Source organism: Anneissia japonica, unplaced genomic scaffold (genome assembly GCF_011630105.1).
Source record: "Anneissia japonica isolate Jap-2015-1 unplaced genomic scaffold, ASM1163010v1 scaffold1511_len2985839_cov193, whole genome shotgun sequence".
NCBI classification, from domain to species: Eukaryota; Metazoa; Echinodermata; class Crinoidea; order Comatulida; family Comatulidae; genus Anneissia; species Anneissia japonica.
This window is the reverse complement of record NW_022685291.1, coordinates 622,611-640,484: the sequence shown is the minus strand read 5'-3', so window position 1 is coordinate 640,484 and position 17,874 is coordinate 622,611. Positions and strand designations below refer to the sequence as shown.

Here is a 17,874-nt window from a genome sequence, read left to right as displayed (position 1 = left end):
TCGTATCTATTGTCGTGACGTCATGGCTCGCTGGCTCACACTTGCGATGTCTCGCACTTGTGATCAAATAACACACTGGCTCGCACTTTGGCAACACTCTTTGGCAGTCAACTCGCCCCTAGAAAACCTGCCCTTGGAAACTTACCCCATAAAAAAATGTACACTTCCTAGACCATGCAGTCTTCAAAATAAAAATTGTAACCTTTGGTAATCGACTACATTTTCCACATACATAGAAATTTTTGAAACTTTATTAAAAAACCTAAACCATAATTCACCAATATAGACACTTTTTGACAAAAATGAAAAATTACGACTTTTTTACCCAATGAGAAGTGTTCTAATATAGACAATGGGTCGTGTCTCATATTATTTGTTATATTTTTATTATTCATTATTTTCACTTGACTCGCATAAATAATTTTGTTAAGAACATTTATACGCAGTTCTTCACTTGCAAATTGCAATTTGTAGTTTTTACTTGATAAGCTATGACATCAACAGCAGGCCATACAGTGGGCATTGACTGCTGATAGAGGGCCTTTCTATCATTTCCTTCTGAAAGCAGTGTATAATGATTATATATCGATAGCCACGTTTATATAACGATTATTTGTTTTGTATAGGACACTTGACTGTACACGCAAGCATTCTCGCATTCAAATTTAATTATTCCTCCACTAATACACATTCCTTTATCTATATCCATTCTATCTACTTTTACTATTATCCTATTATACATTTACTGTTTTCCAAACTACACAGGCCCATAACCAGGGGGATTTTAACAGGTTTGGCCAAGCCTCCTTTTTGAAAAATTTTCTATTGTAGTGGTATATTTATCGTAACCTTTTGCTATTAAAGAAACACTTCTGAGTTAAACTTGGCCGATAGGAACCTTCATTCACATGAACCTGTTTATGGACCATGCTTCATGCAATGTACATATTGATATAAACCTAAGTTGAAATGGATATAAAGGAGCAGTCACATGGAAATAAGTGAATCCTGGTATCAAACCTAAAAAATGTGTTATTGTTATATTATAATAGATGACATTATAAGTAATATTTTGACCTAGAAATGAAGCTCCTGTTTAGCATATCCAGAGTGGGATTTGTATAAGATCTCAATTTTCTGTTTCTGCTGGAAAGAAAAAAAATCGCTTTTTCAAAAAATTGGTTTTTTTTTTCTTGCAATAGAAACAGGACCAGTTCGAAAAAAATGATTAAAAAAAGAGAAAAAAAAAACATGCAATGGATAGCATGTTTAAACGGTCAATAACCGATTATGACTGTGCAGTTTTTAGCTGCAACACAAAAAGCGAATATCAGGTGAAATGTGACCTCCAGGTCAAATCACTGCAAAGCTAGATCGTATCACGTGTGAACTTTCAAAATGATTAGACCTCTTTGTTCATGTCCTACAAACAAGCTAAAACGTTAACAAACATGTGGAGCGTTGAAATTACTCATTTTTGTAATAATTTTGTGGAGGATATTGGGCCTATAGGCTCTCCACTTTTCTAGGACTAACATTGTCCTTGTTCGTTGTGCCAATGACCACAGCCAAAAGCATCCGCCTTCTCACCGCCACTGTATCCTCCTCCTCGCCATCATGAACGGAATTCACTTGAAGGATATTGTCTTGGTGAGAAAGAAACTATACAGTTTGGATAACGTGTTGTATAAACAATTTCTGCCGCGAAACCGATTTTCGTAAAAGCAAAAACGCAGACAGGCAGACAGGCTGTCTGGCACTCCTTAAAAAAGCAGTTGAAAAAAATTTATTATTTTGTGTTCATCAGTAGAAACATGGCCATTGTGTTCAAATGCTAAAAAAAATGGGCTATTTTTTTACAGTGCACGCCTAATTTGAGACCTCTCCAGTTCCAAGACCCCTCTGTTTTGAGACCACTTTCCAAAAAACCAAATAACAATCTTCAATCTTTTAACAAAAAGCTAATCCCCCGTTCCGCAACCTTTTTAGCCCACAACCCAAATTATATGTCAAGCACTCTGACGCGACCCATCGAACTCAAAGTCTATAAAGTGTCCATCGTTTTATACGCGTGAGGGATAGGGGAAGAACAACACACTTGATTTTGTTGAGAATTGACATGATTAAAATATATTATCACCCACAAATTCACTATGTAAAACCCAAAAAAATGAAAATATAACTTTGAATTACTCATTTAACAAAATTACTTAAGTTATCAAATTTTTCAGTAAGTTAAAGACTTTTAAAAATTAATGATTAACAAACACTTTATTATAAATTCCTAGTGCTCTGCCAGAGATTTATGAGTTATGCGAAGACATAGATACATTAAATTTAAAAATGTTTTCTCATAATTTGCAGCTGGAAGCCCAACACGTTGAAATGAACAAAACTAATACTTTAAAGTTGTCATACCTGAAGTACAAATGTTTTAATAGTATATTTTTACACATAACAAAAGTAAACTGATGCACTTGTCACGATTAAATTTCACTTTTGTATTTAATTCTGTTTGCCTTCGTTCATGTTAAGCATAGTTTTCATGATCTGAAGAGATTATGCGACCCATCAATTTTTTTTCATAGGTTACGGAACAGTGCTCTAATTGGCGACTGAACCCTGAGACCACTTCAAATTTTCAGGTGCGAAAGTGGTATTAAATTTGGAGGCAAGCTGTACTTGAATATATGTCAAATTGACTTGGCATACAACACATTTTGTGATGCACCTTCCATATTGATAGACCAGAATTGTTAGTCCCGATACTTATCTTGTTGGTTTTATTGCTTGCGTGGCTAATATTTTTGTTTACCTTTCACTTACGTGTCAGTTATAATATCTGAATTATTTGAATTCAAAGGGACCATTGAAAACAACACAAATCCTGGCATTTGCTAAAATTCTCAATGGAATTCATTAGTTTACCTGGTAGCTCAGTATATCACCTATAAACTTTCAATATATACTGCATTTACTTTGTGATTTTCAAACCTACCAACCAGCCTACAAAAGTGTCCTTAAATGGTCATTACCAGTATGTTTAGCCATGTCATCTTCAAGTCAACCCTTTTAACTGACCTACACACCTTGAAAATGTACAGAAGCCAATAGAACTCAAAAACATAAAAACACAAAAAGCTTACCTAAAAGAACTAAATGCAGAATTAAAATATCTCGTATTTCACAGGCTTTGAGATAAAATGACTTACAGTAATAATTGGTTTTATTTTTAGCTATCAAACAGTTTTTTTTTTATCTAACAACCATTCATTAATTGGGTTTGTTTTGTCAACCTTTTAGCTACAATTTGTTTAGTAGTAAATTTTGTTCATGTAATTGCAAATGAAAATAAATAAGAAAACTAAAAACAATTAATTGGATACTCTGATAGTTTTCAGTTTTACCAGAATTTTTAAATTTTAATCTCATTAAAACATAATTTTAAAAACAAATTTTGCTAAACATTTGATTTTAAATGAAAGCTATGATATGTGCATTTGCATACCCATAAGCTTGAATCTAAAATCAAGATACAAAATCTATTAAAAGTTTTGTTTATATAATATTGGTCTCTGTTGTATAAAATATTGATTGGTCTTTAATTAATTTCTTGAATATATCTGCCAATAATGTATGCATGTTGCATTTTCACCTGTCTAACCTGTACCATATTACTCCATGTAGTGTTTAATTATGTATAATGAGCTTAAATTCAAGCTTCAGTCCTGTTATTATTTTTTTAGCCATCCTTGCCTGTTATTAATTAAACATACCTGATTGCAATGTAAATATTGTGACATACAGTATATCTCAACTTCAAGACTGGCCTTCCACATAAGTACTTGATTATGCTTTTAAAAGTTGTTTTTTTAAAAAACAATGTTAATGTGTCAAGAGTGATTGAGGAAGCAACTGATGTAAAGCCGAGCTCACACCACTAGAAACGGTCGTTGCCCAACGCGTATCTATAGAACCCGATAGGCTCGCGCTCAACGGATCGTTTTTAACGACTGCCACCGACAATCAACAGACAGCATCACATCATCTAGCGCTTACAGGAAGCTGAGTTGGATTCGCTGTAGGACGGTCATACGACTGCGAGATGATGTCATTTTGGGTTGTTCTTAGCAGCATTAATTATATTTTCCTATTAACAACTGTGTGTGTTCCGTAGGTATTTGACTGAATGGTTGGGGCATGGAGATATACCGTTAAAATGAAGCTAAAAGAGGCCTTACTTTGCTTCATTTGTAGTGACTTTCTAGTCACTTTGGTATTACGGACAAGGCACTCCAGTGGTTTGCAACTTACCTCAGATGTCGCACTCAATCTGTTGACATCTGAGATGTCTCCTTGGTTAGACTTTAGATGTTTTTGTGAATTTAGGTTGATGGTTTAATTTTTTGTCCTTTTTCTTTCGTTGTTGTCAAGCGCCTCGAGGTTGGTTCAATGGGAAGCACTATACAAATCGCAAATTATTATTCTTATTATTATTATTATTATTATTATTATTATTATTATTATTATTAAAAATCGCAAATTATTATTATTATTATTATTATTATTATTATTATTATTATTATTATTATACTGTATATTGAATGGCAATAACATATATACTCCTATATTTGAGCCTATAAAATCCTCAGCTAACTTTCAGCCAGTAGGAGCTACTCTAACCATTTATGTATTACTATAAGCATGTAGTGATACTTACGTGTTACATGTTGTAAAAATATATAAGCCTTCCCGAAAATGATCAGATGTTTTCTTAAACATAAAACTAAAAATACATAACTGAGTGGGTTTATGATATTTAAAGTAATACATGTATTTTTAAAAATTATTGACAAAATACAGACACAAATTACAAATAATGACCAAAAATAATTCTTAATTATTTGTGCATTAATTTTTATGTTAATTAAATCATATGTCTATCCTATATAATTTATTCCAGCATATAGAAACTATTGTGTTTTTTGTGCTGTACACATGTATATGTGAACATGTGCATTATACTACCATACTTCCCAATGCAAGGAACACTTTTCAAAACATTGTGGTTATTCAGATAGTGCGGAAACCATACGTCACATTTCTCTTTCTGTGTAAAGTCTATTTTTATTGATACAAAATAGCTTTATTTTATGATCCATGGAGCAAGAACGCTTTTGTGTCTCAGAAACACATTCTCACTGCATTTTGACATAAAGAAATTATATCGATATCAATAGATAATAGAAATTATGTAATTACTAAAGTATGAGGATATTATTTCTAGGTATGTAAAACAAGATATGCACCGGATAAACTGGCTACAATTCCAAATAGAATGTTTTTACCAATGTTGCCATGTATAGTGCATCTCAACTGGAAATTATTTTTATATTATTTAATATTTATTATTATATTTTCACTTTATTTATTCAAATCACAGAAAAACAAGTTACATTTTGTGGCACAGAGGCCAAATTATTGTTTGGTAGACTAAAACCAAATAACATATGAATCCGACAATCTATTTTTAGCTAGTAATTATAATTAATACAGTAAGAGCAGTTTCAATAATTGGATGTTTTGAATAGGCTTCAATCGAATATATCAGAGAATTTCATTCCAGCAACCGTGATAATATACTTTAAAATTTCTTCACTGAATCATATGATTATTAACACAATTGGTGTCCTGGTTCTTTAAAAAGATTACCACAATTATACTGTATTCACTTCCTTTTTCAAATTAACTAAATTTTCCGTTTTGTTAATGATCATCATTCTCATTTAAGCCATCGGAATTTCAATTTATTAATATTGGATTATTAGTCTTATAATGAGTTCAGTGCTTTTATAGGTTAATCCAAAACAAATATTGGTCAAGATATGTTATTATTTAACTTATTTCTCGGTTTTGATTTTTGTTCTTTCAAGGCTTCGCTTTTTCAAGCTTATAGAGACTGTCTAGTAATACACGCTATACAATACAGCCAGTACCATTAACATTTAATGTTTTTTAATATATTGTATTGTGCTCAAATATGACAGTGCATTACATAACATTAGTTTTGATAAGAAATCATAAACCAATATTATATAATTTTTATTGTACTGTCTCTAATCGGCCTACCAGTATATTGTATTTATGGAGTGATTGTGATTATTCTTTTAACAAAAGCTATGATATATTAAGGCCTATTACATTTTATGTATGTTTTTTTCTTTGTAGGGTAACAGGTGCTTTCAGGCAGGGCCTTCCTGATCGAAGTAACAATAACGAAGAAGCAGCAAAAGATTGGTGAGAATATTACATTTATTTTTGTATACAATAATGCTTGAAAATTAAAACAGCCTTAAAGGCTCTAAGCTCAAAGGGTAGATAGCACATATACATAGATTCTTATGAAGATTGAGCTGATGATGTTTTTATTTTCAATCTCATTTTATAAGACAAAATATGATCAAAAATTAATTTCAGGCCCAGTAATAAATGTCACAAATGCAGGGCTGGAAAAAGTGCTCGACCAATGGTCAGAGGCATCATGAATATCCCGGAGGCATTTTTTGGGGAAAAAAATTCAAACAAAATAAACTGTTGGGCTGTAAATAGTGTACAGATAATATTTGATGCTGGAGGCAATTTATCGAGACAGTTTTCATGGTCGGAGACACAAAATTTTTTTCCAGGCCTGCACAAAGGTACTGAGACTTTCATTACACTTGGATTTATGTAGCATCCTCATTGGTAGACCAAACAAAGTGATGTAATTTTTCACTTCAAATAGAATGCTAGCAACAGTTTATTTTGAGCATAGTTTTTTTCCCCCAACAATGCTGACATCAAATTAAACAAACGTCTAACTAAACTTCCATACTAATAAATAATAATAATGAGATTGATAGGTTTTATTATTGTCAAGTCCACCACACCACAGCATACAGTAGATGATGGTATTTGAGTTGAGCTACTGTTAAATCGGGTAATAAAAGTCTGTGAAATACTTATCAATCACAAAAATTTAGACCCCCTGATAAAAATGGTTCTACAGTATTTGTATTGGACTAATTCTGCTCCTTTCCATTTCTATTTGAATTTTTCTGTATTATTCAATCTGTTATATGATTGCAATAAAGTAAATTATGAATTTTAATTTAATTTACTCCTTGAACATATCACATGACACTTGGTTTGGGAACTTAAAAGGAATATTTTCCATTTTGTGTACATTTTATTCATCTTAGTTAAACGAACCAGCATTCTAGTAAGTTTTGACAAAACAATAAGATTTTTGATAAGTGTGAATCTCCACAGGTAAAGTACGGTAAATGTACAGTAGTACATCGCATTTCCTTGTAACCTATGTAGGCCGAGTACAAACTTTTGATGTTATTTATTTCATAAATTTTCTTAGGCAATCAATGCCATTATTGTTGGTTTTGAAATAGCTACTATATTTTGTGTATAAATCTGACAACCAATTTGTTATCAGCTAGCTTGAGATATGTTCCTACGTCATCTGTATGCTCATGGTGGTGTAACAAAATATAGTTTTCTGTTCCATTTATATCTATACAATGCTATACATTCTTGGCATTTTTGTTCAGATCACGCAGGAATAAAATTATGGTTTCATTTATTAGAAAAAAGTAGACATACAATGACATTTTTTGTTAATTGTTTTGTTGTATTGATCGCCATTTTCACTGAAATTTTAAAGATATGTAGGGCAGCCATATTTCAACCCTGCGAGCACAGACAAGAGTAGGCCTGGGTCATGTATTCAATCTAGGCTAATATAATATGGCAACAGTCTTTCACATACAATGTGCATACATAAATAATGAATGTTATCATTCAGTGTTTCATTCAACTTATCTATACCTTTTCTTTGAACAAATTCATAAAATAAAGCTTGAGATTTGTGGAAATTCATGAGATTTTAGGTGAGTGGCTTGAGAGCTTGAGGTTTAGTCGGAAAGCATGAGGCTCATGTCGAATGCGTGAGACTTGGTAGGTATATGTGTGTGGATGTCTGCCCTGCACCACACTGGCAGAGATTACAGTCTGAGAGCACAATGCGGTGCATTATGCCTTGTACCTGCCATGTCCAGAGTGTAGTCTATTCAGTTGAACGCACTGTGCTCGTAGAAGATCATAGCCAAGTGGGTCTAGTGATTGGTTTAGCGATGAATGGACGCAGTTGGCAGTCAGTAGGTTGCCACCAGCGACTGGTCCACATACCTTTGACCAGGTCTCAGAAGAAGTGGCTCCGACCTCTTGACCTCTTTCGAATTTTTTAATATTCTGAAGAATTTTATATTGTATGTATTGTGTTTTTCTCGTAAAGGGCCTCCATTCGACAGTGATTGATTTTACTTTTGGAGTGTCCTGTCCCTGTTTTTTGTACTTTTGTGATTGTTCTTTGCCATTTCTGTTTATGTACATTTTAATTGTTTGAGACAAATAAATGAAATGAAATGAAAGGTCATGGAACAGTTGGGAGAATGGGTAGAGGGATTTTAATCTTCTGGTGGGACGTTCTTCGCTGCTAATTAAGAAGTTGGTGCAAAAAGTGTTTCAACATTAAGGTTAAGCGTTGAAGTACAGTAGTTTCAGACACTGCTTAAGAGTGGTAGAAAAAAGGTGGGTTGCCAGCCTAATGAAACCACTAGGTTAGTTGTTAAACATTACAGAAAATAAGTGAGTCATTCTACTTTACTATTTTGAATTTGAAAAAAAGAATCAACATTAACATTTTATCTATGTCTTGTTAAAGCGAACATTTCATTGGACTCATAAACAGTCATTGTTTATATAATATACTGTATTGCATTGAATTTTTCCTGTAGTCATCTAAAGTACAAGAATTTCTATCACTGTTTACTACTAAGGGACTTGTTTTTTTTTACGATTTTCTAATAATAATAATAATAATAATAATAATAATCTATCATAATGACATATGTAATTGCACCATGAGTAATCAATAAATGTATTTATCTGCAGTGGCTCTCATGGTAGCAGCTTATTTTAGCCTTAATGAGAGTTTTTCCGGCCATCAATTTGTCATAATTTAATTTATTTATGTCAAGAATAAAGTTTGTTTGTTATAATTTTTGTCAAATAAGACAAAATGAGTTCTTGATTCTTGCTTACTGAAGTTTGTAAAAGAAAGTCCTGTTGATAAGTACCTTTTGTATACCTCTCATTCAAATGTAGGTCTACTGGAATAAAGTCAATTGGTTTACACAAAAAAGACTTCACACAAATCTATTTTATTATCTGTGTCAATTATTCAAATCGTATCTATGATAGTTGTGTGTTGTCTGTAATTGATGTCTTTCCCACCATATATAAATGTGTCATCATTCTCCTGAATTGCTTTTATAGTTATTTTATATTCATTCATTCATGCTCATTAATAATAAAAAACCTTTCTCTCTATTCTATAAAGCACCATAAATACTGTTAAAAATGTATTATATTGGCATGATGATTAACACATAAAATGCACTGTAGGCATAAGGACATGATGGAAACACTGGTAAGTGTACTGTATAGACATGATCATGAACACTGTTAAAATGCACTGTAGGCATATGGATGTGACGGAAACACTGGTAAGTGTACTGTATAGACATGATCATGAACACTGTTAAAATGCACTGTAGGCATAAGGACATGATGGAAACACTGGTAAGTGTACTGTATAGACATGATCATGAACACTGTTAAAATGCACTGTAGACATAAGGACATGATGGAAACACTGGTAAGTGTACTGTATAGACATGATCATGAACACTGTTAAAATGCACTGTAGGCATAAGGACATGATAGGAACACTGGTAAGTGTACTGTATAGACATGATCATGAACACTGTTAAAATGTACCGTAGGCATAAGGACATGATGGAAACACTGGTAAGTGTACTGTATAGACATGATCATGAACACTGTTAAAATGCACTGTAGGCATAAAGACATGATGGAAACACTGGTAAGTGTACTGTATAGACATGATTATGAACACTGTTAAAATGTACCGTAGTCATATGGACATGATGGGAACATTAACGATGTTAAAAATATGCTGTATGGACATGATGGCAATACTGTTAAAATTGTACTGCATGGACATGATGGGAACACTGTTACAAATATAGGCCTACTAAAAAAAAGTCTGGCATCATCTCATCTGCAACTGTACCTGTATAGGCCAATTTGTGACAAAAACACTCATTTAAAAAAAAAATGTACTATACAGTAAATATGATATAAATTGACTGAGGTAAGACAAACATGACAAAAACACTGATTGATAAAATGTACTGTATTAACAATATGGAACAAATCGACTGATTGAGAATACTGATTCAAAGTCAAAACACACCCCTCCAAAACCCTACCCCGGCTCGGGCCTAAGGCCCTCAGATGGCTTGACTTCTAAAAGTACAGCTCTTGCCCTGCATTTCGAGGGTGTGGCCCTGCCATCGGGGAAATCCTAGCACCGCCACTGTTTATGGGAAATATACTGTGAACCCAGTAAGTCTGCATCAGCAATTCTGATAAAAAAAAACTGTTAAGTACTGAGTACTCTATCATCTTTTTTGACATAAACAATGACAGAGAATGCTCAAATGGTAGTGTTCTCTAACTTTTTGGAAGAATACTACAATTATTTTTAATGTGCCTAGTGTCTCTTGTGTCCCTGTCTTTGATTGGTTGTTATTTTTTGATAGTGATGAGCTGGCTTTAACAATATTGAGGTCAAGTATTTCAAATCTTGATCCCTTACCCACTTGTAACCGAGATGTTTTGCATGTATGTTAATCAATCAATCAAATTGAAATCTTGGTGAAGGTAAGTAGGGAAGCAAATCTGCCAGCGACAGTACTTCATGTACTGTACTTCATCTAGCAAATAAACACATTCAGGCTGATTCTCATCCAGACTTAGAGTGAGTTTTTAAAAACCATTATCAACCACCAAGAACATCTTTCTTCTGCTATTCCAATGAGAAAAAATTATTGTATGTATTCAGGCTTGGTCAAAAAAGATAGAAATGTCAAAATTACATCATATGCAGGTGCCTGGGAGCATAGAATGCCTTTATGCTGGAACTAATGTGCCAGATATGTATGTTTTTTTTCTTTAATAGTGATAGCAACACAAGTGCAGTGCGAGAGCAATTCCAGTATGCAGATCCTGGGGAATCGGGTGATGCAGATCACATGTTAATGTCTAATACGCAAGGCTACCTTAAAGGAAAGAAGCCTCCAGATGCAAGGTATGCATATTTCATTGTTTTTCTAACTTTTTCACCTTTTCAATCAATCATCATTTATATAGCGCCAATAAACATAGTGCTAGATAAGCGTTCAATGGCACTCAGTGTATGCGATTGAGAAAAGGTAGTGTTTTCAATCTTTTCTTGAAAATGAGTGCAAACATTTCTGACATATTGCTTCTGATTTCTCCTTTTTCCATTGTGGGTTTCCCTCCTTTTTTGTGCTGTACCTTTTCTGTAACAAAGGTTTGTGTTTTCATAAATGACGAGGCAAAAAACCAATTCATTTCCTTCACTTTGCCTCTCTCAAGCGGTGTCAATATTTATTTAGATTTAATAGGGAATGGTCAACAAACATTAGACCGAGGGAGGATTTGTAAAACCCTGTTGATAACTAATCAATCAGAATTTTCCAGGATGCTGCATTTTCGTCTAGCAAATTTACACAGTACATAAACAGACCTAGTTATAACCAAGTTCTCTTCCATATGAATCTTCCGTCGTATACTTAAACTGTTAAGCCCATCGTTGACATAGTACTAGTCCGTCATTGACATAGTCATGTTTGCCATTTTGTTGCAAACAGAATGACCTCGCACATCAAATATACCTGGTGTGTAGTTGCAAGACCGGTTGCATCTTATATATACCGTTCTCCGTTATAAGTGTTTCCATCATGATTGTCTCTGTTTTATGTTCTATTGGTATATTCTGTAGGATATGGCATATTCTGTAGGATATATTGTTTGACTAGTGTGAACAAGTTTGGTAAGTGTGTGCACTTAAGACAATTCTCATAGTAAATTCATTTTTATTTCTCATTGAAATCAGTTTTCGTTTTTTAGTCTTAGAACTTTTTATGGATAAGTTAGAAAATCATCTTGTATGAGCGTACTCGCTGCTCTCACTTTTAATTGACTATGGCATATCATAGGATGGCCTCATACTGTAGTTCACTTGTTCTTTTTGGTAGTTAATTTTTTCCAGTGTAGAATGCTTTTTTAAACATCACTTATAATTATTTTTATTTTTAGGCTGGTTATACTGCAATTTTTTTTATTTGCTAAGAACCAATCTTGGCAACCTGAGTAATAGGATTCTTGCTTTGGCCATTCGTTAAATTGGCAAATCAAAAAACTTTATTATGGCTATTTTCAATCTTTGTTTTATGCAGGCTATTGCATCATGGTCTCAGCAGTAACAATCAAATGATCAGCCTCATCTTCGATTCACGTGATTCAAATTATTCTAACATTATTTTCATTTCATTTTCACTCATAGTAGATAAACCTAGAAATAGTGTTTTTAATTATGTTCTTTAAAATACAAAGGTATTATATGTTGCTTTTACAAACGCACTGCACAAGTGTGTGCCGTTGTTTTAAAAGCGTTGTTTCAAATAAAGTTCTCATTATTGTGTCCTTGAGCAAGGCACTTTATCTGCATTGCTTCTCTCCACCCAGGTGTATAAATGGGTACTTAGAAATGGGCACACTTAGAAATATTAGCATGATGATGATTTGTTGGTTATTTATAAATTTATAAATATTAAAGTATAAAATAAAGAAATGGCCAAAAATGAAATGTGGTTACAATTGTATTATATTATAAGATTGCATAATTGTAAAATATATAAAAAATAAAATATAAATATAGCATTTGGAACAGTATATGACAATAAAACTTAGTCAATTAACTTAAAGTTGTGTTTTTCATAAAAAAATTAATATAAAGATTAATTAAAAGTCAAGAGTTAGCCTGCTCTATAAGTGTGCTCTGTTGCACTAACTGCAACATAAAGTAGACTGTATGAACACGTTAGCTTTATAGCATTACCAGACAAGTGCATTGTGGTAGCCTTGATAATTTATCACGTCTTCCCAATTAGCTACTTTAAGACCTTTGCAAACCCTGGATAATAATTACGCAGATGCTCTAATAAACCCTCCTTTTTACGCTCCAGTTAAATCTTAGGCATTTAGTGTCACTGAAATTTTGTTTAGATAGCGGGTAGTAAATTGCAAGGATAAGTACTGAGTAGAAACATGGTTTAAGCTCAATACAAAAAATTATTAGTTTATCACCCTCATGTGCATGTTTTTTTTCTTCTTTTTTTTTGGAAGAAATTTTTTTTTTTTTTTTCATTTTTTATGGTAAATAGTAGATATTGTTTGTATTATCTCAATCATGTTTTACTTTATGCACCAGCAAACAACCCAAGGGTGATATTTGGCTTTAGCAAAATAAAAAATACAAAGTCTTCCTTTCTCCCCACCCTTCATCACTTTTCCAGCCTAGATAGGGTGATAAACTAATAATTTTTTTTATAGGGCCTTATTTTGATGTTTTCATCCAGGGTACTTGTATGGATGATTTTAGTGCTCGCATTCTAATCACAAGATAACCAAAAACGAAAACATTCATCGTTACTTACTTATGTTGAAATTTATTTTGTGTCATGTGCTTGGCGTCCCTGATAAATCAAAAGTAATCAATTCAAATTATTATTGCATTATATTTGCTTTTCTGTAGCTCATCATATAAAGTATATCTGTGGTTACATAATGAACAGCTTACACTGAAAGGATAATCCTCATAAAATTTTAATTTTGCTCTAATACTTTCTTTTGTTATATTGAATTAATTAGTACAATTCCAATTTAAATTATTGATATATGAGCTTTTGAGTGCTCAGTGAAATTAGAATATTCATCAACTACTATTAATTCAAATTAATACACAATATCAGTGTAGATTAACCCCATAATTATTTGAAAAAATTAAAATATGATTGGAATACAAACCTTGTTTTAGAAAAGTTACATATGAAATACAAAACATTTTAATTAAAATTTATATAATACAATGAAATGAACTTTAACATACAAAGTTAATTAAGAAGCTTATACATAGAAAGTGAAACACTGAAACTATCAGCCAGTAGAGGGAGTCTTTGTGTTTTATTGAATAATCGATATTCATGAATTTTAATAAGCATTGTAATGTCTTTTTGAATGATGTATTTGCATTATATATAAATCTATGTTATTATCCTTATACTGTAATATATTGCGAATATAGTTTTGTAAATAATTGTTATTGATGCTTGACATGTGGGAAGAGAGCTAAAAGATAAAATACAATTTTGTTTTTTGTCTGAAAAGCCTCCTTACTGTACCCAACAGTTGATTAAACAATATAAGCATATATAGAAAATGTTTAGTATTATTATACCTATCTTCCTGTCAGTGTATTCAATATTTACATGCGTCTATAGAGTATTACATTAATACGATATGTGACATACTTTCACTACTGGGCAACAACCTACCAATAGGTCATTATGGGTGAGCACCAAGTGGCAGATTCGAGGGGAAGGGGAAAGATGGACAAAAAAGGAAAAAGAAAAAATCAAATTTAGGTATGAGAATATCACTTCCGACCATCTAAAGGTGACATGATCATAAATGTTCTTACCTCAGCCCCTACCATGGTGGGGCTGAGGCTTAGACTCTCTATCTCTGACAGTACCTTCCTGGGCCCCTCTATTTCAAATCCCTGGATCCACCACTGGAACAGCCACACTGAGCCATAGTCCATCATAGCATTTTCAAGTGATGTAGTGTCTAATAATTTTATATTAAAAACCTAATAAAAAAGGGGGTTCCAAGTCGCGGGAACCTCCCGGAAATCGAGACAGCCTTCCATGCTCCCACAAGCAAACAAGAATCTCCCGGAAAATATATTTTAACAGGTTTATTGGCCCCCGGAAGTCAGTGCCACAAGCACAACAAAATATTATTAGATGTGTTAGAAAGCTCATTTAGACAGATATCCCGGATATAGATTTTTCCAATTTGGGGCCCCCTGATTTGTCCACAAAAACTTATCAGTTATCATATGTATATTTAAATTATCAGTGTAAGTTTAAGCACCAAAATGAGGATTCAATGTTGAAAAATTAAGTTAAAAAGTTACGTCAGTTTTGAAGATAAGTAAACCATTTCTGAAGCCGAGGAAGCACTCAGCTGTATTGACTGCTTGGGTAGCGTTGCTTAGTAACGAAGGGATTTCAAATAGTGTTGTTGCATCGTTGGCGTTGCACTGCTTTGCTTTCATGGATTGCTTAGATTACCTGTATGTTAATGTCAGTGGTGCTTCAGAACTAATTCTAATCAAGTGATAATTGATTGGCAATTCTAATGATCCATGTCTTCAGTACAGAGCGACACTAGCTTGACCCCAACATACACAATATGCTATTACAAATTCTTAGACTGAAACCTGTTATAAATTTGCGTTTTAATGTGATTTTTAAAACAAATCATGCAACTTAAGATTTGCTGGGAAGGAAGTGGATCTTGAAGTATCTGATTTTTATTTATCAGACCCTGCTATATTGATTATATATACCAGTGGTGGATTCAAGGGGGACCCTGTTGGCCATCCCCCCCCCCCCCTAAATTTTCGAAAATAAAAAAAATGGAGGGAAAAAAAGAAAATTTATTTCCGGCTGTCTAGAGGTGCGGCAGAAGGTAGGTAGATACTGTCTCTTATACACATCTAGATGTGTATAAGAGACAGCAAGAATCTCCTGGAAAATATATTTTAACAGGTTTATTGGCCCCCGGAAGTCAGTGCCACAAGCACAACAAAATATTATTAGATGTGTTAGAATGCTCATTTAGACAGATATCCCGGATATAGATTTTTCCAATTTGGGGCCCCTGATTTGTCCACAAAAACTTATCAGTTATCATATGTATATTTAAATTATCAGTGTAAGTTTAAGCACCAAAATGAGGATTCAATGTTGAAAAATTAAGTTAAAAAGTTACGTCAGTTTTGAAGATAAGTAAACCATTTCTGAAGCCGAGGAAGCACTCAGCTGTATTGACTGCTTGGGTAGCGTTGCTTAGTAACGAAGGGATTTCAAATAGTGTTGTTACATCATTGGCGTTGCACTGCTTTGCTTTCATGGATTGCTTAGATTACCTGTATGTTAATGTCAGTGGTGCTTCAGAAATAATTCTAATCAAGGGATAATTGATTGGCAATTCTAATGATCCATGTCTTCAGTACAGAGCGACCCTAGCTTGACCCCAACATACACAATATGCTATTACAAATTCTTAGACTGAAACCTGTTATAAATTTGCGTTTTAATGTGATTTTTAAAACAAATCATGCAACTTAAGATTTGCTGGGAAGGAAGTGGATCAGACCCTGCTATATTGATTATATATACCAGTGGTGGATTCAAGGGGGACCCTGTTGGCCATCCCTCCCCCCTAAATTTTCGAAAATAAAAAAAATGGAGAAAAAAAAAGAAAATTTATTTCCGGCTGTCTAGAGGTGCCATTATTATACGTTTTCTTATTTCAGCACCAAACATAGTGGGGCTGATGTGGTGTACGCTCCCCGTCTGTGATAGTCCCTACCTGGGCCCCCCCCCCTGTATTTCGAATTCCTGGATCTGTCACTGTATACAGCATGATACAACGTTGAGGCATAGGATCGTATGTTCTGCACATATTGGAACAATTATAACATTTACTTGATACTGTTTCTTTCTTTGCCCTTTTCTGTAACATTATTGTTATTAATTATATTCTAATGATTCTAAATTAGAACCTAAACATTATGGTATCATAAAAGAAAACATTAATGTATGTTTGCATCATTTGAGTAGATCAAAATTTACTATAACTTTGAATTTATAGGACCTCTAAGTGCATAAACAATAACACAATTTTACTACAGAATAGCATAATATTTAGGTTAGATTGACTGTAGCAATAGAAGATTGTGACGACCTAAGGGATAAATTTACTAATGCAATATTCATATTAACTTACGGCAGTAATGATAATATCAGATTAAATAAACTGAATTAGTTTGATAAATTATAGTATCTTAACATTCATTAATTATTATTAAAGTATTGAAGATGACGCGTTATGTTGGATAAGCTGCTTATATTGTCATTTTATAATTGATGCTTTGAATATTTTAAGTTTATTTTTATTATTTTTTGTAGTTTTAAAAAAAATTCTATATAGGCCTATCTTTGATATAACTGCATGTTGTATATAAATGAAATTGATTAATTCATTGTTATCGTTGGAATAGAATTACATTTGAAAATTGATATTGTATTCTAAGTTCAGTAGTGGTATTGTCTAAAGGCCAAGAAGCTACTAATTGAGGGAGGTGGGAGGTCTGTCAGCCTCCAAGAACCTTACATTAAAATATGTAAAATAAAATTATTCTGGCTTCATAACCGATTGCCGTGTTCTTAGAGATTTAACAATAAGCCAACCTTTACGAATTTCAGAGTGGCAGATAGACAGTGATGTAGAAAAATTGTGCAAAGGTAGGTAGGAAGAGTGATAGAATTAGTAGCCTATTATAGATATATTGGCAGAAGGTAGGTAGATAAGGTGACTAAAAGGGTCTGCTCAAGAATGGAGAGTCTTTAGCTAAACTAAACTAAAGGTTTTTATTGGTGCTATTCCATCACTACTCTTCTTGTCTTGTAGCTAGACCACTGAAATGCCAATTACAATAGTTTAATGCTTTAC

General features: G+C 33.1%; 1 protein-coding gene across 5 annotated transcripts in view; it reads left to right on the top strand.

The window, feature by feature from the left end:
* The window catches only part of LOC117109915 (GRAM domain-containing protein 2A-like), a 90,835-nt gene that overhangs the window by 49,785 nt on the left and 23,176 nt on the right, over nt 1–17,874 (top strand). For all 5 annotated transcript variants that reach the window (XM_033252388.1, XM_033252398.1, XM_033252415.1 and 2 more), the window contains 2 exons: nt 6,229–6,297; nt 11,162–11,290. In XM_033252388.1, coding sequence (XP_033108279.1) covers nt 6,229–6,297; nt 11,162–11,290 — 198 coding nt within the window. The remainder of the gene's footprint in view (nt 1–6,228; nt 6,298–11,161; nt 11,291–17,874) is intronic.